Here is a 23,095-nt window from a genome sequence, read left to right on the forward strand (position 1 = left end):
AGAAGCACTCTGTTGTGAGCATCATCAGAGAGCACACTCATAAATTGAGTATTACCAAACAGCACAATCCATACCATAAATTTTTTTTTTACTTTGGACATTTTTCATATATTTTTCAGGTTTCAGGCAACATTTAAATTATTCTACCAATAAAGTGATTCAGAAAAGCCAAAGTATTCGTATAAATGACATTTGGTAAATAAGTGAAGCTGTCAATAGTTGACAGGATTTTTTTGGTCTCAGCAGACTGAAAGCTGATAAAATATAAAGAGTGTTACCAGCATTGCAAACAAAATGTCTCTATGCTTTCAGTGTGGGGAATTGTATCTGAAATTAAGCAAAACCCAAAATTAAAAGAAACATGAAAAAAATTTTCTTCAACTCCTTCCCAAAATAATCTATTGATCTTCTCTACCAGTAACTAAAAATCAGAACCAGATGTTCTCTATATTACCAAATTGTACTCTATAAGTATAGCACATACTTTTAAAACATCACTTTTATTACTAATATAATAGAAATATGCAAAACTCAGTAAAATGAGAAACCCACCTCTCCATTGTTTCTCTGCCCAGTCTGCACATTCTTAATCATCACAGTTCTGGAAAATCACTGTTTCTTTATACTGCTGTTTCCCTCAGCAATTAAATGAAATAATATTAATGGAATCTGTTGTCATTCTGCATTAAATCTCTATTAAGTACTTTGATAGTCTCAAATGTAAGGTCCTCTCTAAGAAGCATATGCAGCAATTTTTACCTCTATATATGGTTCTGTTACTATGTCTGCACTGCATATGAAGACACCAAGAGCTTCCTAAGGATCATTTATCACAACCCACTCTACTACTACTACTACTACTACTACTACTACTACCAAAGTAGTCCACTTATTTTGAATCAAGCTGTCGCACTAGCACAATCTAAGGATTTGTTTTTAAATGACTTTGTGTCTTGCCTTGAGTGGGTGATCAGGTCACAATCCTCCCACAGCAGTGGCTGGTTAGATTGCTTTAAATTAACAGGCACTGCTAACAATTACTTGAAAACAGATAGTCCTGTTAGAAAAAAATGGTGATCTAAATTCCACCATTTGTTCTCCAACAAAACTGCTAAGGTTTTATTGATCTATTTATCCAACATTATTGTTAGCTGTACCTCTTTGCTCTTAACATAAATGAGAAAACTGGAAAATAAGCCAACTCCACTTACAAAACAGTACAAAACAAAGACTGAGCATTGATGTCAATGACTGAATTTTTTCCACATAATTCAAAACTACAGACTGGAAATTTGGATTTCATATGCAGCAGCAGGTTTGATATAATTTATCTTTGTGGGTTCAGCTGCTTATTTTTGAGGAGAAAGAAGAAAAAAACAAACTAGCACGACCCCCCACCCTAATCTGCAAAGCTCTAATCACACAAAATAAATACTCTAAAACCTAACAACATTAGATAGCCATGCTTAAAACTTCTCCCTTAGGAAAGCTATTTTCAGTTCTCTTGCTACATGGGACCAGCTCGCTGCCAAGAGCATGTGTTCTTGGATGGGGCTGCAATTCTTGAGGACGGATAAAGCCTCCTCAGCTGGAAAAACCTGGCTGTAGAAGGAACTATGGAGAAGAAACATTGAGTGCTGCCCATCCTTGTTCTGAAATGTTCTCAAATTCTTCTTCTTGTGTTTTTTTCCTGTGTTTGTTTTTGTTTTCTTGTTTTTTACTCTAACTGGAATGGGACTTATTTCATACCAAGAGCAGAAGAGGATCCAAGGACTCCCTCAAGCTGACTAGAGACTAGACTATTTCCAGCATTTTTTGTGGAAATAGCACAAATACCAGAATGGAGGAGAACATAACAGGAGTTGCCCTTATTCTCTACTACATTTCTATTACTCCTGCTCAATAACCGAGTTTTCATCTGAGCACAATGTTTTTAAACTCTAGCTTAAGGTTGGCAGACAAACAAAACAACCACAGAAAAGTAGGACTTCTGAGGGCCTTACTCTTTCATGGTGTTCTTTTAAAAATTGGCTGTGGAGTATTTGTCTCAATCAACTAGTTTTGACCACGTTCCTCCAGAAAGCTTGTGTCAGATGCAATAATTAGTATAAGAGTGACTAGACCCGGCCAGAATTACTTTGACTATTTTGCACACACTGAGACAGAGTGTAAAATTAGCCATGCCAGTGGCCTTCTTCTCTCCAGGGTATGGCTTCATGCAACCTGTGTGCTGCCATCAGGTAGTGCCTGCACACAGCAACCCAGCTGGTCTCTGTGAGCACAAGTGAGAGCCACCTTTGTTGTTGAAGGTCTTGGTCTTCATTTAAGGACATCAATCGTAGGAGCATCTGAGAAGTAACAGCTTAGGAAAACTGAAGGTGAAGAAAGACCTTCAAGGAATCTGTTCCAGAGCTTTGCTCATCCTTATTGGCCTTCTCTGCACTTTTCCAGTTCTGCTCTATGTCTTTGATGTGGGGAGGAATGGAGCTGTGACAAGCAATGAGCTGACCTTCCTGGGGACACCCTGTCACAACAGCAAAATCCCATCTCTGAGTCATAACATTTGGAGTGCATGAATTTATATGCCATGTTAGGGTTGTATTTTGCCTACAAGCATCATTCGGCATTTATCTACACCAAGCATTGCTTGCTAATGATTTATCACCCAAGCATTTGCCTTGTAAGGACTTTCTGCAGCCCCTTAACTGGTCCTTTATGGTTTAGTGGGACATCAACAAACTTCTTGTTTTGCAAACTTCAGCATTTGCCTCCTCTGCTGAGTTGTTTATGAATGCACAGAAAAGAACAGGTCCCCACACAAATATCACCTCAGCTGACTCCTTCTCTCTGTTATCTAGCTGTCTGTCAGTTCAAGCACTGCCTCCCCTGTTTCTCTAACTTTTCCTACACAAATGTGAATGGTGTCCCTCCTATTAATGGTCACTTTACAAGTATCTACTGTTTTGTGTCTGTACACAAATGACAATTCAAGATGAAAAAAAATTCCAATCAATTGCAATGAATCTATGAGATTTCATACACTTTCCTGAATTGATGTAGTCCCCCACTCAGCTTTGCTGATTTGGCACACTGTGCTTACTGCTTTTAGGGAAGAGCTGAGTCCTGGTTTCAGCTGGGATAGAGCTAGCTTTGTTCCTAGCAGCTGGTGCAGTGCTGTGTTTTGGATTCTGTATGAAAATCACACTGGTGACACAGTGATGTTTTGACTGTCGCTCAGTAGTGCTTATCCTATGTCATGGACATTTCAGACAGGAGGCTCTGTATCTGGCCCACAAAATGTAATTTCTGGGGCTTTTTAAATTTTCTGAGCATTTTTATTCACTCATTCTGCGTGAAATATTAAACTAAACTAGCAGTCTCAGAAAATAACAGAAAAAGAAGAGACACTAATTCAGCAGGAAGACTGAATCCTGACTTGGGCAACAATTGTGATCCAAATCTGTCCTGGAAGCAGGATGTATTTTAAACTTTCCATACTACTTCATCTTTGAGGATGAAAGATGGATTTCAGTTTCAGCAGCTTTCAACACACACCACTCTAAATACACCAAAAGTAATTAAATAAAAAAAAAAGAGAAAACATACAAATAGATAAAAGTCCCTTACAGTAAGAAACCTCCCACAACACTGAACTGAAATGCTCAATATATATTTCTGTCTCCTCTAAAGAGATTTCATTTTCTGTATTTTCTGTTTTATGAACAACGAACTATTTTAAGCTTCTAAATTGCTGTATGATTCACACTGATGATAAAAGCCAGCAGAACACATTTGAACTTTGCACACATCCATCTCTCCTTGTTTTTAATGGTTTAGAACAGCCCTAATGTATTTACACAGGTTAAGCAGCTTAAAAGCTGGAACACAGGAAACCTTTGGGCTAAGCTCAATATGATTAAAGTTCTCAGTAATGGATAAAAAGAAAAAGAAGAACACACAAGACACTACAACAACAACAAAAAATTCTATACAACTGTTTTGCAAACACTTAAAATAGAAGAATTTTGTTGTTCAAAAAAAACTAAGTACAGTTTACTCACTTATTAAAAATACTTTTAGTACAAAAATTTCTTAATTTTTCAAAAGATACTTTGGCAAAAGGATAAAATATTGCATCTGGAATATGTCCCTATGTAGTATATTTCATGCTTTAAAGTAACCCATACCCCTAAGAATCCATTTTCTCCAGTAAGGCACTTCACAAAACGAAAGAAAAATGAAGTAAATTAGAAACTCTTGTTGTGCTTATGGTTCTACAGCTAGAACTATAATATGACAAACATCTGTAATTGCATTTCAAAGAATTGAAAGCAGAGATTTATCTACTTGGAAATCTATAAAGATATTTTAAGTGCCCAAGTAACACAAATACAAAATATTATGGTAACTAATCAAAAATACAGATAGAAGTTAGATAAGTAACCTTGAGGGTGGAAAAATAAAAGTCTTCTTCTTTTACAACTTCAATATTGATATTTCACTAAAAAAGGTTCCTTCCAAGATCATGAAATCTTTTGTAGTTTGAACAGGTTTCTGTCTCATTTATGCAATTCAGTTTAACTTAACATATCTTTAAGATCATTTAAAAATAGTGGAACTTTTATAAAATATGTTTTAAATTCACATTCTATTTGTAAGGTCTTTTCTTCATTAGTAAAATGAAGTCAAGTCTAGGAAAAGGAGGTAATGAGCATCAGGTGGCCTACATGCAGAGGTGTTTAGCTTGGTATTCTCACTTTAAATATTACAGAATCAATTAGGTTGGAAAAGATCTCTGAGATCAAGTCCAGCCTGTGACTGAACACCACCTTGTCAACCAGACCATGGCAGTGAGTGCCACTTCCAGTCCTAAACACCTCCAGGGATGGTGACACCACCATGTCCCTGGGCAGCCCATCCCAAGGTTCAGTCATCCCTTCTGTGGAAAAATTCTTCCCAATGTCCAGCATAAACCTACCCTGGCACAGCTTGAGGCCATGAGCTCTCTTCCTGTCACTGGTTGCTGGGAGAGGAGACCAACCCCACCTGGCCACAGCCTCCTTCCAGGCAGTTGTGGAGAGTGATAAGGTCACTCCTGAGCCTCCTTTTCTCCAGGATAAACACCCTCAGCTCCCTCAGCTGCTCCTCACAGCACTTGTGCTCCCCAGCTGACCCTTCACCAGCTCTGCCACCCTTCTCTGGACTCGCCCTAGCACCTCAATGTACTACTGGAAGTCTATACTGTCAGTATGTACCTTCATTATAGCTAAAATTTTTGTGAGCTCTCCCAGTTTAAAGGTAAATTGTCATTTAAGAAAATGCAAGCATAGTAATGATGTGACAATTAGATGTAAATCACATCTCAAAATCCCACTAAGTATATCTAGTCACCTGTAGTACCATAATAAATCATAATCATAATAAAATTAAATTCATCATAATACAATTAAATTCATAATATGTGTAGTCTCTATTTCTTCAGACTTAAAAAAACCTTTCAAAACAAAAAATGAGGAAATCAGGAAAAATTTAATAAATTGTACAAAGTCACACAGTTAGGGAATCATTAAGGCTCGTGCTCCTGTGACAGCTGTGGCTTATCCTGTATTTATGAAAAGAGCTGCTGGTGGCTAAAGGTGCTCACACACCAACATGAAAGTGCTAGACAGGAACAAGTGCTAGCTTGCTGTCTCAAATGATGCTATAATTAACACTTATATTAATCTAGTCAGTATTTGGGTATGCAGAAGAAATTGGCAGGTTAGACTGTTTTGAAGGCAGGGAGGGAGCCAAGCATTGCACTCTACTGCTGGTGTTTCTTTCGTCTCAGTAAACGGTGCCAAATTCACAGTCCAAAGCAAATGTGTAGCTCAGCCAGTGACAATGAGCCTTTTCCACAACATTTCATCAATATGTTTGAATCTGCTTCACACAGATCTGCTCTGAAAGGACAATGGTACAGTGAGAGAAGTCCTTGTTTCTTGAGCCTAGTAATTGCTAGCTTAGCAATTAGTGCTTGCTACTAGCCTAGCAAGTAGCTAGCAAGTAGCTTGGCTTCAGTAGCAGACCTAAAAAGGCTTTCAAAAACTAAGCAGCTTAAAAATAAGTTAAATTTAACCTATCAACAAGTATATCTAGAATTGCTTGTCCAAGTACCTTCCACAAGTACTTGCTGGTTAGCAGAAACCATGCGCCAGTGACATTGCCTTCTCCTGTCCAGCAGACACCTCAGTCACTACCTGCCACCAAGGATGGCTAGGTCACTTCCAGTTTCTCCAAACTTCAGTCATCTGAGCTGGGATTCTCCAAATCAAGTGCACATCTCACAGTGCAAGTATTTTAGAAAACTTCACACAGGACAGTACAGTCTGAGTACAAGAAAGGGGTAAAATAGGTTTATAATTCAAAACACCATATTTTCTTCTTTTAAAAGCTCCAGTATTTGCATTTTTGTGTTTGCATAATATTTTATTCTGTGGGGAGAAGGGCTGCAGGGTCATGCTGGCAACAATTAAAGTGAAAATTTCCTAAGACTGGCTGTGCCTTTGTGTCAGCTCTGAGCACACCAATGAACTGAAGGAACACCACAGGGTACTCTGGGCATGTCAGCACTGGAGCAGCCCCGTAAGACAGAGTGTTCCAGGGCTGGTTGATGCTTCCAGAATCTTTAACATGAAAGGCAACCTTTCATAATTCAGCTTGACCATGCTACACCAGGGAAGAAACATATATACACACTAATCTGCATATGCTGACCCACAGATGGAACAGTATATCTGAACACAAGCTCCATTCAGATATAAAAGCGTGGGTGGCTATTTCAGAGTTTCCCATGGCAACAATTAGTTATGGGCCCACATTAGCATAAGTCCTTGCCTGTTGGAAGAAAAACATAGTTTCTGCAAGTATGTAGATTTACTCAGAAAAAAAACCACATGCGCTGGAGGACACTTCAGTTCTTCCTGTGCTTGTGGGTGGTGTCCCTTACCTCCTGACAAGCATACAGACACCTTTCCCTGCCTTGGTGGAGGAGGGAGCCTGCCAGCTTCATGAGCGCTGGAGGAGGAGATACAATTTTCTATCACTTTGTTCTGCACAATAAATACAATGCTGTTGACAGAGGATATTGCACAACCTCAGCAATTTCATTCACCATAATATCTGATAAACTCAAACAGATTAAAAAGTTTATCCCTAAAGTGCCTTCTCACTTTTCAGCTAGGGAGCCAGGGCACAGATATTAATCAATTTTCCAAGGACACAGAGGAATTTCTATGGCACAGCCAGATGCTGAAAGCTTGTTTTAGACCAGTGTCATGATTATAGAACTATTACTCTTGCTGGAGTCACAGGAATTTTGCTTTCTTTAGGACAGGTAAATGGCTTTGGAAGCTCACCATTTCTGCCAACATGCCTCAGCCTTATCTGGAGATCTCAGATTATTGCCACTGATTTGCCTTTCTGCTGAGACCAGTGACAGGTATGTCTGTCAGTGACAATTCAGGTAAATGTTTCCCTCCAAGAAACAAAAAAAAATATAAATTGTAATTTCACATCAATCAGGTGAGAACCACCCACACAAATAACAAAAAAACCCCAACTAACTCCCCAGCTCACTCACGCCTTAGCACTGAAATAAACACTTGAGAACTCAGGACAGCCTGAACCTCCTAGGGACATATCAATCCTGTAGCCATCTCAAATATGGATTAAATTTTATTCCTTATGTAGTATATTAGACTTGCCCTGATTAAAAGAAGGGTTCATTTTTATGTATTTTTGTAAAAAAATAATGTCTTTCTAACATGCTGCATTTAAATGCTACAGTGCACGAGAGCCAGGAAATGCTGTATGTTGTACAAGTCATGGCTTTACCTCCAGTAACAATATGATGGATTCAGAGCTTTTCTAAAAGTAATTCGTTAGAAGACTACAGCAGCTTTTCATAAACTACAATTGAGTGCATGATGGTATTCCCACAACAATTAGAACATACAGAGGGCAGCTCTCTTTAGATGAAGGACTCCCACCAGTGTAAGCCATATACTATTTTAAACAGGTTCCACTTGTGTTCTTAAACAGGGTTAAGAGCCACATAATAAGTCTAATACTCTGTTTCCTTTAGGGATAACTAGGACCTTGGGAAAAACAATGCTATGTCTAGAAAGCCAGTGCTTATATATAGGTATCTTGGGACTACTGGAACTGTTAATTGTATTTCACACATCTTTGCAAGTTGCTGAGATGTGAAACCCATAAAGTGAAAAGCATTGACATGGTCATAACTCATGTTTCTTGAGAAATTTCCAGGGGCTATAATGGAATTTAATAGCAAGGCCTTAACTGTTGACACTTCTCTAAAACAGAAGAAAACACAGCCTTATTCTCTTACGAAAAAATGCCCTTTTTGGCTTAAAAAATTGGAACAAAAAATAAGTTCAATTCCAGTGGTAACATGCTGTCACAACTGAAAAACAGCATTTAAAAACAATTTACAATCAAGTCTTCTGTTATAATGCTGGACAACACAGACGAAATGCTAACTCTGATAGATATAATCCTTTCAGCTCTTCTTGTAACTAAAGCTGCTACTCAAGACAATTAGCGAGAAAAACTGGTGTAGTAAAATATCAGCACTGCTGTACTGAGGGGATAAGATAACATGTCAGACTGGGAGCTCTGCAAGGAGAATATAGTTATTTTGAGATGGTCAGGGCTTCTGGAAAGAAACCCTCACCTCCTGCAGAACACCAACTGGAAGCTGTCACTCACTTATCTCAACAAAACATTCACAAGCTTGTACCACATGCAAACATGCCAGATCCTGTAACGCATGCTCCTCCTGGTAAAAAACAAATGTTTCTTGATTCAGGGAGGAAAAAAGGACATAACGGAGAAAAATCTACTTTAAACTATGAACACTGTTCACAGCCTTGGAAAAGTACATAATATCAGCTGCATGTTTTGGGCCACCACATGAAATTCTGATGGCTTTGTCTCTGTTACTGGTCTTAACATTATGTCTCTGTCAGAAGGGTTTTTGCAATATTATTACAAGTATTTTTGTTGACAACGATTTAACTCTGCTTAACTGGCTTGACCAAGAATGGGAGGTTAAACACAGTCAGCTGTGACAGCTGGATAGCCTGAAAAGCTTCCAGTGCATCCTTTCTAGACTGAAGTCTTGCCCTCTACATCTGTAAAGTATGGCATGATCCAGCCAGGACTTTAATTGAATCTGAAGGTCCCTAGGTGTGCTGAAAGGCACGTGACAAGAGTACAAGGAGATACCTTGGGTTTTTCTGATAAATTTCTACAGTTTCCTATTGTGCCATAGCTATGAAATCAGAAAGGAAAGATAATAAATTATTGATCTCACATCTATTTCACTACTTTTGCAGTTGCCCTAGATGATTCTCTTTTTACTGCAAAGTGGCTTAACAGATCTTCACAGCATGAAGGCTGAGTTCTGGAGCCAGGTGGAGATATTCTTGGGTAACAGGACAATTTTAAACAGGACAGTTACAGTCAAAGCTGACTCAACAAGTTAGCAAGACCAAACATCCTCTATAAATCCTCTGAAGAATACACTGGATAATGACACAGTTCAGTAGAAAGTAAATTATGTTGTTTATGTATACACGCCAGCATTTCTGACATTCTTCCCCAGTGTTTTATACCTCTGTTTTAATAAACCACCTATATTTCTTTTGCCCTGTGAAATAAATCGGCTTAATTAAGTGGTGGAGAATAATCAGACCAGTGACTTACACTTCCAAACACCTCACTGGCATGAACCCCAAATATCACATAGACTGTGACAGAAAATACTCTGTGTTATACTCCAACCTCAACCATTTCTGGTGCAGGAGCTCTCTAAAAGAGACACCAAGAACTTGAAAAGGCATTTATTCTCCTTGCCAAACCATGAAACACTAATAATTTCCATTCCGCTAATAATTACTTTTAACTGCCAGAAAAACCCTTCACTGCAAGCAAAGATCAACCCAGGATATATACAAGGATTAAAACAGATGGTTTGAATTAAAACCTATACAGTATAAAAACAGTAACTATAGCTGACATCAGCATTTTTACTGAAATAATTACATTGACTATTAACTTGATCACTAACAGCAAACAATAAATAGATCATGTTAACATTTATAGTTATTACCCACATTTGCTTCCTTAACACTTGCAGTTTTCCTGTTAAAAGTAAATTATGACATTATTCTTTGTTCAGTGTTTCAGTTACGAAGAGACCAGACACAAATTCAAAGGGCATAATGACATTATTTTATTTGTATGAATTTTTTTGTTGAATATTTACTATTTATTAAATACTATCTGGTTTTTTTTGTTATACAGTAGGCATAGGTAGCAAACACAAACTATATCTTAAAAGCAACATGATGCACATGGTGTTTGCCTGCCAGGCACGTAATTGGTCTTGTTATTTTGTCTTCACAAAGTGTAATACAGAGAAGGGTTTTAGTAGATAGGGATTCAAGAGTAAATTTTTGATCCAAGTCAGTTTTCAATTTGCTTCTGAAGTTTCTGCATCAGCCCTAAAACCAAGACTACACATTTCTAGGGGAGTAATAAATAAACAAAATCCCAGACCGAATACAAAATAAACATATTTCCTTTCAGCATGTTTCTCTGAATATGCTCAGGGTACAGTTTGGGATAGCCCACAGAAGACACACTTGTTGGTCTGGGTGACTCTGTGGCATTTCCCTGGGCAGCCCCATTCCAGCAGTGCCCAGTGTTTGTGCACAGGGCTGCGGGGCTCCAGCTGCCCCCCTGGCATCCTTCTCCCTCATTCCCTCAGCGCCTCCCAGACCTGCACTGCTTTCCAGCCTGTCCTGCTGCACAGCTCTGCCAGCAGAACAGACCTCGATTTAATTCCTCCCCGCACAATCTGGAGGCAGGAGATACCCTTGGATGTGGGAGTTCATTTTTCTTTTTTTCCCTGCTTTTGATTAATTCTTTAATCCACACAAGTCCTTCCATTTTATCCCCGGTGTTTCTTCAAGGAACCATTGCTTAAGTGCTGTATCAAGGGCTCCAAAAAAATCCAAAACGGCAGGGAGCGAACAACTGTTTGTCTCCCTGACCAGCTTCACAAGAATGAATCACCGGACTGAACTGGCATTATGTATGGCTCTTTAGACAGTCCACCAACTTTATCAGCATACATTACGGCTTTTCAACACCCCTTTGCACCAAATGACTTAGTGGAAGACATTTAAGCATTTGTAAAAAAAAACCCTATACTTCTAAAAAAGAAAGCCTTCACTGCATTATGCAGGAAGAATTTAAAATCCCTAGTAGAGTCACAATCTGTTAGATGTTCTGAAGAAAACTGACCATTGCTCTTACTACTTGATTATACTTCTACAAAAGGCGAGAATAGCAAGCAAAGTAGAGAAACCTTCATCTTGTTAAGTAGCAGGACTTGTTCCAGGTTCAGAAGCTAGAGAGTCCTACTCATAGTTTACAGCTCTGCCTCTCACCTATTGCATCATTCTTCCATAGTTCATGGGCATTCTTTCATAGTTCAGAAGGGAAACATTATGCCAGGTACTTTTGTTCTCCAAGGGAAACCTCACCAGAAACTTGTTGTGGAGGGTCTCACCACAGCCAAGCTCCCCAACAGTATATCATTCTCATTCCCCTTTCCATCCTCAGAAGTCGATAATCACCTGGGTACCAGTTCAGTGTGCCAGAGTGTAACAAGGAAGACTGGGGCAGTTGCCAGGGTTGGAAACAGGGGAGTCTCTGGAGCCCAAGTGACCAAAAATTCTCAAGGCTGGAATTAGGCACACTTCAGATGGTGGCTCCAGTTCCAAAACTACCCAGCTGTGCTGAAATTTCTGCTGCAACCCTAAATCATCCGATTCTGCTGCAGGTGGTGGCCAGTGCAAAGCTTTCAGAGTCACTCTGTGTGACTCCAGAATGGCATCTTGGGAACTCCTGCTCTAGAATGTTTCTTGTTCACTTTGGATCCCTTGGAATGGTTGAGGGGGAATACCCAGTTGTGCCAAAATATTGCTGAGGTGCACACAATACTCCCTGATTTACAGAAACCTGTCTGTTCAATTACAGCTCTCTAAATTCCAGTCACACTTCTACTCAGTTTCCAGTACAATCCCTGCTGTCACAGCATGGGTAAGGAACGTGCAAAATAGCAAAGAGTCTCTTGGTTGCAAAAATTTCTTGTGTTTTAAATCAGGCAATGCAAGTTACTGGACATTAACTGCATCATTGTTTAAATTAATTGAAGAAGTCACCCCTTTGCAGGAGCATTTCATTACATACTACGAATATGCAGCAGCTAAAGGTTCTTTTTCCTATTAGAGATGGATGGTATTGAAAGAAATTTTCTCTGTGTGTACTTTACTGTATGGAATGATTCATTCAGTTGTGTGGAGCGACTACTCATGTAGTCTGCTTTTATAATACAGACTAGTGTTTATTTGCTAGAGCTACTTTTCCTTCCCCTGCTGCAAAGTTAGTTTATTAACTGCATTGATTTGGCTAGTGCAGTACACACTGTTTCTCCAATTCACATTAAATACACAATTACATTTAAAATACAATGTGGAGTTAAAGCAAAGACTGTAACTAGGAACTTTCTCACTTGCTAGCCTCTTAGATAGTGGTAACAAACTGCTGTGCAAGGTTTTGCATCATTTCCATCACCTGATCATCCTCCACAAATACAAAGGCTTCACTGCATGTGTGGGCAAAAAGTTTGTGTTTCAAATTGGGCTCACTCCTCTGAAAGCAAGTCTCAAGTGGCCACCATCAGTCAGCGGTTCTGGGGGCAGCTCTGTCCTGGTATCAGAGGAGCAGTTCTGGTTCACAGGAGGCCCAGCGTGCGTGTTGGTGGCTAGCCTGCAGTCTGTAAGCCTGCTTGGGAGAGCAAAGCCCTGCTGGGATCACAAGCTTTGGCATTGGGAGGGAGAAAGACTGACCTCCCCTTCTGACTACACCAGGCACTAACCACTGATGAGTTGCTAATTCTTGCAAGCTGCCTCAAAACACAGCAATCAAGGACAGCAAATTGGCAAGTCTGTGTTTAACAGAGAAGAAAATATGATAGCAACAAAAGAGCAATGAAGGAAATACACACAATAGGAGGAATATTAAGGATGACAGAGATAACTGGATGGGGAAACTTTGGCATGTACGTCTTTTACAGGGTGTCTGATTGAAGCTGATTGTCCGTGAAGTGTTTTTGGCAGACTTTCGGGTGAAGATATTCAAAGCCTTGAAAATCTTCAGTAAATGCTGGAGTCACAGATGTGGTTTGGAAGACAGGACAAAAGAGACAAGTTTCTGCATCTCAGGTTAGCATTTAAACCATTGGATCTACTCAGATGTAAGCCTAAACACAGACGTTTCGGGGCACAATTTCAGGCTTCAAATACCTTAAAATGCTTTTTATTTTCTGAGTTTTCTTATAAAAAATAGCCCCATCTGCAATTAATTTTCAGCATGTGTTTTCCACATTTAGAAATCCCAAATAGTTTTCTGTAAAAGACAGGCAAAGTGAAATCTTTTCTTCCCCATGAGATACTGTCACACAGGCCCAGACAAATGGTTTACCTGAAAAATGTACTGCTGGGTGGGAAGCAAGAGTGGTAAAAGTAACTCCGAAGTGCACTTCCTTGGCCTTCCCTTGGATTTTTCTGCTAGTCATCAAAGCTATCGTTAATCCCAATGGAAAGTGATGATGGAAATACTATTTTTCTCTCTGCCAAAATGAATCTTCTCTTCAGCTGAAATGGCTTAGCCAGATCACAGTGGTATAACTTAAAACTCTGTGCCAAGGTTTCTGATTCTGGCTCTTGGAATGTGTCTGTAGCAATTTCTTCTACATAATGGAACACATTTCTTGCTTGGAAACACTTAAAATAGGCAAATAGGGCAACTATTCTAAAGGCTTTGTTTTCAGGTGGAAGTTTTAAACCTGCCTTCTCAACAGTTCTGCTCCCATCCACATTCACCAGGATGCATCACACTGATCACGGTTTTCAGTTTCTCAGGTTTTCCTGCCAGCTCTGCTTGGACTTATGCTCCATATTTAGCTGCATTTAACCGAGAAAACAGGCAAAATAGAGAAAGGCCATAGGAAAGATGCACCAAACTAAAAGAATCAAGAAGAGAAAATGACCACTGTGAACAAATGACTACCAACTGTATTATGTACTATTTACCAAGAGAAGGCAAGAATGTTTGCAGCTCAAGCTAAGGAAGATTCTGTCCTTTTGTCCCTTCCTAACAAGATGAGGATTTTAATATATGCAAATATATCTAGTCTTTGTGATTATGAAAGAAGTTATTAAAAAAAAACCCAACAAATACTTGAGAAATGTTTTGTTACTGACTGCATCTATAAAATTTGAGTTCATCTAAATCACAAAATATGTTTACAGACAAGACCATTTTTCTGAATGGTTTAGGCCAGGTACCTCCTGACTCCATGAACTGATGGACAAATTTCCCTGTCCTAGAAGAAAATATGCTGCCATTCAAAGTCACCTTTCTGCTTAATTTAATTCTAATAATTTCTTCACATGTCACAAAAGCCTCCAGACATGTTTCTGCTACTAAACTTCATGGTGCCAGCAAGACCCCATGTGCTTTCCCATCAGTGCACTGAGAAGACCCCTCACTTTGGCAGTAGCAGAAAACCTACAGTGTCTGGCTGAGTAGCTGTGACACTACCCAGAAGAAAGCAAGCGGAATTATGCTCTTTGAAATGTGTCAGCTGCAAAGATGAGGCTCAGTTCAAAATAAGAACACCTAAAGTTAGCTCCCTTTATGCCCCATAGGGCAAAATATAGTTGCCTAAACATCTGTAGCTATCTCAGACTGCCAGGATACTCTGCTTGCCTTCCAGCTTCAGCTTAAAAGGCACAGGTGTGCTATCTACAAGTTTTATGCAGACTTTTTGAGTACCTAGAGGATATCCCTGTGATGAATCTTAGCCTTAGGTGTCCAAGCTCCCAATAGTCAATAGAGAGTTAGTCAAAACAGGCCCTGGAACATAGAGTAGCTGAGAGAGTTGATTCAATTACCTGAAAATACATGTTAATTATGTATCAGATACCTGGGCATAAGGTTTTTAAGAAACCTCTGTAAGCTTCTCACCATCCCAGGAAGATGCAGATGTCCTGCAGGTCCACTGGTATCACTGGGAGCCCTGCACAGAAGTCTTGGCTGCTCAGGCATATCTTTAATGACACTAAAGTCCTATGTATGGGTTATGGATTCAATCTCCAGTTCTGCAACTGGAGCACTGATACCCAGTGCACACATACAGTTAGGTGGTTTATCATCAATGTGTAATGCACACAAAGCATCAAAGTACAACAACAGACACCAGTAAAACAAAAGGACATCCTGATGGAAATAAAAATTGGACTGTATTTGTTTCAGAAAGGAAAATAACTAAGTCTATTTCTTAAATAAAAGTTGTGAAAATAGACTATTTGAGCACAGCAGATTCGTAAAATAATTTTAAAAGTTGTGATGGAAAAAGATAAATAATTTTTTTAAATCCAATGAGATAAAATTAACAATAATATAAGGGTTGTTGCTCTTAAAATTGTCATAGTACAAAATCAATACACTCAAAATTATTTTTCTTGTACTATAATAAAATATTAATGCCTTTCTAAAGCTGTTTCAGAGGATAAATTAACATAACTGTAATAGTCTGGAATTAACTTTGATCTAGCATAAAAATACGGTAAAAGACATTTCTCACTTTTTTCACTGGGAAGAAATTCATTTTGGAGTTGCTTGAGCTTATGTATTGTTTTATTAACTGGGACTCGTTCCCAGTTTATTTCTCTATGTCCTTATTTGACTTACACTCCTCAGACATAGAGAAGGAACAAGCAAACCATATCACAACTTTCATTCTGCTTCCTAAACATATTTCAGTCTGTGTCTGGAGCAATTCCCCTCAACTGCTTCTGATGTCAGCAGGTACAGTAAACCAAAGTACCTTGGTGAATTCTGGATATGGTTTTGAAACACTACAGTTACATTAATGTAAAATCTCAAATACAAACTGTGTATTTGTATGCAAATATAAGCTTTTATATTTTTTTCTGAACTACAATTAATACTGCACAGATATACATCTGCTTATGAGGCAGTACTCTTTCTTGTTTATGTATCTAATTAACTAAATTAAACTAAAATGTCAAAATCACACAATTATCCATCTTCAAAGCAACCTAGAAGCCTAATTCTGCTGAAAAAAGTGTCTTAATCAGCTGTGAAAAGGACCCTTGTGCTTTCCAATCCTGAAGGCACAAAATCCATTTACCTATGGTAATTACGCACCTATTAGAAATTACCTTCCTGTTATTGCAGCCTTTACTTTCTTTCTACCACTGCCTCTGTTCTGCCTTTGTCACTGTACATCAGGCAGCTCAGGGGCATGGACAGCACGAGGGTAAGCAACCCTGGTGAAAGGCTGAAAGTCCCAGACCTGCTCAGCCCTGAATTACAGTCAAAGACCTGGAGCACTGGACACACCTGGTCACTTCGAGCATCACCCTCTCAGAGACAGCAGGCACCCCTCTCACTTCATGCTGGCTGCAGTCCCAGTTTAGGGAGCTGGAAGACAGCTTCTTCAAGAGGAGAGCATGAAAAACAAGCTAAATCAATAGAAAGCCTCCAGCAGAAGTGGATACCAGCCTGGAGACAGCAAATAGGTGATTAAATGTCCAATATCTGGTCTCAAATGCTGTGCAGTTGCCTGGCCAACTGCTGGCCTCACATCCTTGATCCTGCCAGAAGGAAACTTGTACAGGAATTCACTCTATCTTGGGTGGATCTGACCCCAGGGGACAAAGCCAGCTCCAAGCACTCTTGTAAAGCTGAACTTGCACTTTGTTTATTTTCAAGACACGAAAGCATCCCATGTACAAGTCTATATTACACTGGTTCAGTACTGGGCTTTGGTACAAGACTACAAAACATATGTAATTTTTATCTCTTCTGCTGCCAGAAGAAATAGAACTACTGAAGTGAATTTTTTAGGGAACCATGACACCATAGATCCAGTCACCAGGCAACATATCAGATATGGTACAAGTATAGAGCACATTTAATGAGGTTTATACAAAGACAAAGGTCTCAGCAAGACTGTGCTGGGCAGAGCACTGTAAGATTGTCAGGATTCACGACCTGAGTGGGGCTGGATCCTCATGAAAACTTTGGTAGATATGAGCATATTCACATGGGAGAAAAAAAACTCAAACATATAATAAACAGATCTTGTCTAATACTCTGTCCTAAATCACAAAAGAACAGCAAATGGATGTTCTTTCATACTGTTATCTCAAACACTGCTGTTCAATTTATACTTCCTTCTCTGACATTTTCACTGAGCATGTGCCCAAAGAATTAGAAGCAATTTAATAGCAATCACTAAAAAAAGCAATTTCCTTCACACACACAATCTTTAATAGCACAACAAATCAGGACATAAATATTTAGTACTATGTCTTGTATTTAAGCACAGAAACAACCAAAATATTCTTAATTTTTTGGTTCTGAAGGTAATCTCACGGAAATTACTATTTCATCAGCATAGACAAAGTCACACAAAGACGATGCTGTGGTCAAGTCTTATTTATAACACAGATTTTTACTGCAGTTAGGACATCTGGACCACAGCTCATCTGCCAAGGATCATATAACCCTCATGTGCTCTTAAAACTCAAGAGAGAAATCAGTTGGTTCAGTAGACTGCCCTGGGGATTATTTTTGACTGTTGAATGAGTCTACTGTAAAATGCAGACATGGTGGGAGAAAGGATGAAGTCAGGACACATTAATTTTTGTTCTACTGACTTTTCTGTGGTGGCAATGAATAGGAGCTGGTGCATATGTATATGTCTGGTAAATGTTAAAGAAAAAGTCTTAACTAGCAGCCTTATAGATTTTCTTCAGCACAGAGGACAATCATTTGAGCCACATGCATAGAAGTAAATAAACAGACATTTGTGTTTTCTGTATCCAAACCTGTTTATTAATAAACAGAATGAACTTTATAGAAGAATTGTCTGAGAACTGATCACCTGAGTTTTAATTATTTCCTATTTTAGCCTAATGTCTCCATTAACATTCAAGTAACACTTCATAGCCTCTCCAGTGCTTCCATATATACAAGACACCTAGAAATTCAAAGTATGCAACTCCAAGAAAATACAGAACTGTATCAAGACAAAGAGCTATGGTTATACCTTTAAAATGTGAGCCAGTTATGACTAGAGGGCAACTATGTCATTGCCTTTTGGCTTACTACCATACTTTAAAACTAGCACTAGAAAGGCTGATGAAACATAGCTTGCAAGTCTATAGATGTTTAATTTGCACTCAGTAAAACTAAAGTATGGACCTAAAGAAAAAAAAATGAGACATCAGAAAATTTCATTGAAAATTATATCACTTTATTTAGAGTTAGCTGTGGAAGCTGTTTTCATCCCACTTTAATAAAATTTCCTGACAAACTGCCCTTTCTGACTCGCTCTGCTAAGAAGTCAGGAGGGGCACCTGTTTACAGAGCTGCAGCTGCTCTGTAGCTTTGGGAGAAGCAGTGACATGTCTGCATAAAATTAATTATTATCAAAAACTGTTACCGCTGTCTGTTCTGAAAACCAGAACAGTACAGAGCTGATCAGGTTGAGCTGCACTTCTTTAGTTAATTAGATCATAGTTAATTAGATCACAGATGATCATAGATCATCTGCATAAGCAGATCAATCTGACACAACATGCAAGTCCCACTGAAGTACGTGTGTTCTGTTAAATGAGTTAAACACCAGTCCCAGCTGGCTGGTTAAGGGTACACATTCTTTTGAAATCCCATAATCTCTACCCAAGAATTACTAAGTTTATTTCTTATGAAATTTGTTCCTACTGGCCTGAGATTCAAAGCATACAGTCTTCAAATGCTTATCCTGTATGTCCAAATACTTAGTCCTATACTTATACTAAGTCCTACGCTTAATATATTAATATACTAAACTTAAAATATGAATATGCTAGAAGACTTGTTTAGGAAAAAAAAAAACTAATCCCATACAATTCTTTCATTCTTTCAATTTCATCTTGCTTACACATCAAAAACTGTCTTTGAAATTCACCTTCATTTCGCAACGTGTCCCAACCTTACCCACTATGTTTACAGAAAGATTAACTGATGCGTTTGTCACATTAGGTACTTGGGTTACTGCAATCAAGAAAGTTGCACAGTCATTAAAAATTCAATATAAAAATACAGTTTAAAAAAAGCTACATATTTATACATCTACACACATAAAGTCATGGAGAGGCATCATAAAACTTACCATCACCGGCAGAAAGTGAGTCATTTGCACAGATCAGTGCCAAAGTAAACAGCAGATGCCAAAGATCCATACTCCTAACTCTGTAATAAGAAAAGACAATAAGAGAGTTTCTTTACAAGCAATTACTAATATGATACGACATTTAAGCTATTATCTAGTTTTATTGAATTTTTGACTGGATTTAAACCAGAAGTACATTTAGTTTATTGTTCATTGCCTTATAAAACAATACATCATCTTGCAGTCTGGAACAGATAGTAAATACTGTATTTACAAGAGAAGTAGCTTATGCCTCTCTAGTCCATTAAATACAGAGGGAGGAAAAATCAAGTATTGTCAATTGATAGACTACATCTGCAAATGACTTTAAAACCTCCAAGAATGAGAACATTTACAATCCCAGCACAAACCAGCAAGCCTTTACAACTTCCCCCAAAAAAGTACACTCCTTGTTTTCCTTAATTCACTTGTGCCACACATGCACACACATCGTACAACCCCATCACACAATCCTGTTTTGAGGGTCTACTTTGCTCTTGCCATTATCACCATCATCTGGTAACAATGGTGAAGGGCAGCAGCTGCTCTATGCTGGACTAGCAGATTGTGCAGACATCTGCACAAGATGGTACCTTGCTCTCAAAAACCTCCTGAAGTGTCCATAGGAAGTATGGGGAAAACATCCACACCATGGATTATAACCTGACCATTTATAGCCATGAAGATTACCAGAGACCTTCAAAACTAAAGCTACAACACACATGCTAAAATGAGCATGGATGTTTAAACAAGTCAGGCAGCAATTTTTGTTCTGTGGCATCAAACCAGCACCATACACTAACATCTCTCTCAGAGAGGCAGCAGAGAGAGAATAGCTTCACTTCCACATCTGACTGTAAATTGGTATGACAGACTCTGATTCTACACTGGACTGCTTTCATTTAGAGATTTTATTTCTTTCTTCTTTATTTATTTCTTTCTAATCTCCTTTCTAACAGGAGATTAAACCACAAGCGTCCAAAGCCAACTAATGAGTAACAATCTCTAAGTAGGTGTTAGTTATCAAGTAACAATGCTACCAAATCTGGGTGTCAAAAACTAGTCAGTTGCTTAGTACAGTTATCAAAGTTTGAATTAGGTTAAAGACGATAAAACACAAGAATGTAGAGTATGTAAAACTATAGTAATGCTGAATTTAAAAGGTAATTCCCTCAATTTTCTTACACTAAGAGAGCAGAAGGAATCGCAGTACAGAAAAAAAACCCAGAACTATTACCAACTCCATGAGTTGGCATTTACTCAAACTGCTCTAGACCAGCAGAACCTAAGCCAGACCTGCAAAGGAAATGCTCCCCACCTCACACACATCAGGACAAGGATGCCCAGCAGCCCCACCCAGACAAGCTTGGTCCAGCCAGAGTGGGCATGAGACTGCTACACCAAAGGAAGAGCTATAGGAGCTCTTTAGACTGCCCAAGCACCTGCAGGACTTTTTTCTGGCCAGGCAGACATGGGTCACTCCAAAGGGGGGCACGGAGGGAGGGATGGAGGAGGGGGGAAGAAAGGAGGAAAAGAAGAGAGGAAGAAAGGAAGAAAGAGAAGAATTTTAGTGAGGATTTGGGGCAGTGTGGGAATGAGACAACTTGGGGAGCAGGACAAGGAGAAGTGACAACTGGAGCTGACCTGGGACAAAGCTAATAAAGCAAACCATAGGCCAACAGTACTCCTAAGCAGAGGAGCTACACTGCCACTGTACAAGGCTCATCCAAGATCAGCTCAATTTTCAGGTAGCTCAACTGGTCCTCCTGCTTCATCTGTACTCTTGTTTACAGGATTCTTATTATCTGTTATTAATAAATCTACTACAAAAATGTGCTTCTGTGTTTGTCAATTCTTCTCCTGTTACACAATGTCTACCCCATCAGTCTCTTCTCTCACTCAGCTCTTCTGCTTTCTCCCTGAAGTTTTATTTCCTGTTTCACAGGCCTGAGAACAATGTCACTTTATTTACAACTCTACTTTTCCAGTACCCAGGCATGCCATGCTGCCTTCCTATTCCCACTTTCCTGTTCTCCCACATCCATCAGCCTCTGCTAATCTTCCAACTACTTTTTTTCCAAGTCTTTCTACTTCTTCCTACCTAGTAACAGCCACAAGAGAAGGCCAAATCCTCACAAGAGTCCTCCTGTGAGAACAAAAGTGATCAGAATCCACCATTCACTTTTCAACACTGTTTCACTTTTCATAACCACACCAAACAACTCTGGTAGGACCAGGGCTGGTCCCCACGTGCAGCTGTCACAGCATGACTATCCCCTCCATCCCTGGACACCTGACTGGTAGCATCTCAGCCTCCTTCCAAGAAGAGTTTGGAAGGTTTGACAGCTGAAGCACTAACCCAGGAGCCTGGAAACACATCACAGATGTCAACAAACACACTGCACTTCAGCAAGGTCTTGTTATTGCAGAGGAAAACAATCCTCTTCCAGTACTGCTGTTCCCTCCTGCAGTAGTAGACTTGTTTACATACCTGCAACACAGCGAACTCCATCAGGAGATTGTTCCAGTTCAAATGAATCCATAAACATTTATTTTAATGAACCTGTTTGCAGACAGGTTTTATCAGGAGTCCCCAAAGACACAGCCCAGGAGCAGAGCTGGGGCAGCACAGGCATGGGAATGAGCAGTCAGGGTGGAGGGGAGGGCACAGCCACCCTCCAGCAGCAGCTATTACTTGTTTAAGAGCAATTCTACAATTATTGGGAAATTCCCTGCTCAGCCACAGACCTTGACAAAAACAACCATCTCTCTGGAACAGGGCACAGGATTAATTTATGTTCCTAAACATCAGAAATGAATAAAATTGCTGCTTCATCCCTTGCCCTTTTGTTAGTAAAACGCAGTATAGAAACAAACTATGTTTCTTCAGTGGACTCTCACAAATTCCAGAATCTCAGCAAGACAAAACACTGTCTTGGCTTTGCCTAAAACCACATGGGATATCCCACTGAGTTATCCATTCAGACAAGTAGTTTCTGTGAAAAATACCCAACTGGTATACTCTGAACATACCCAATATGGACAGGACTGAGCTCAAAAACAGTAACTGCTCTGAAAATATGGATGCATAATGCTCCACCCTTTGTGCAAGAGCCTTTGTAAAAGGCCAAGTTGTTCTATCTCCTTGGAGCTGCAACCCAGAGCCCTTGGGATAGGGCTTGTACTCAAGGCCTCACCCAGGCAAATGGAGCTCTGCATGGGGCATGAAGCAGCAGGGACGTGACCTCTGCATTCAGCACAAACACCATAAGCTCGCCTGGGCTGCAGTTATGACAGCCACTTCTAGCAGTATTTGAGATGAAGTGAGAGCTACATTGCCATGGCTCCAGGCTCATGGGAGAAAATCTGGGGGAAAGCAGGAGCTGCCCCATCACAATACCACTTTTGGTGGTACAGAATAAAAATTCTGAGAGAAGGGTCCTCTGAGGTGCCACCTGCATCACCATCAGACAACTACTGCCTTGCAGAAAGTTCTTGAAGATCTGTTCCATAATGACCCACTGCCCTTCCTCTAAGACATTCTTGAGAGCTTGCTGTCAATAGGAGCAGTATTGTCCAGAGGCTTCTCTGCTAACCAGGCAAGAGACAGCTTCTCTGCAGGCATTAGGACAAAACCTGACCTTTTACAATCCAGTAGTATTTACC

At 39.5% G+C, this 23,095-nt stretch overlaps 1 protein-coding gene across 1 annotated transcript in view; it reads right to left on the bottom strand.

The window, feature by feature from the left end:
- GHR (growth hormone receptor) overlaps positions 1-23,095 on the bottom strand; it is a 118,698-nt gene that overhangs the window by 44,401 nt on the left and 51,202 nt on the right. The window contains exon 3 of the mRNA XM_066568813.1: positions 19,391-19,470. Within this exon, the coding sequence (XP_066424910.1) occupies positions 19,391-19,460 (70 nt within the window). The 5' untranslated portion in view covers positions 19,461-19,470. The remainder of the gene's footprint in view (positions 1-19,390; positions 19,471-23,095) is intronic.

The sequence above is a fragment of the Molothrus aeneus genome, chromosome Z, assembly GCF_037042795.1.
Source record: "Molothrus aeneus isolate 106 chromosome Z, BPBGC_Maene_1.0, whole genome shotgun sequence".
NCBI lineage: Eukaryota > Metazoa > Chordata > Aves > Passeriformes > Icteridae > Molothrus > Molothrus aeneus.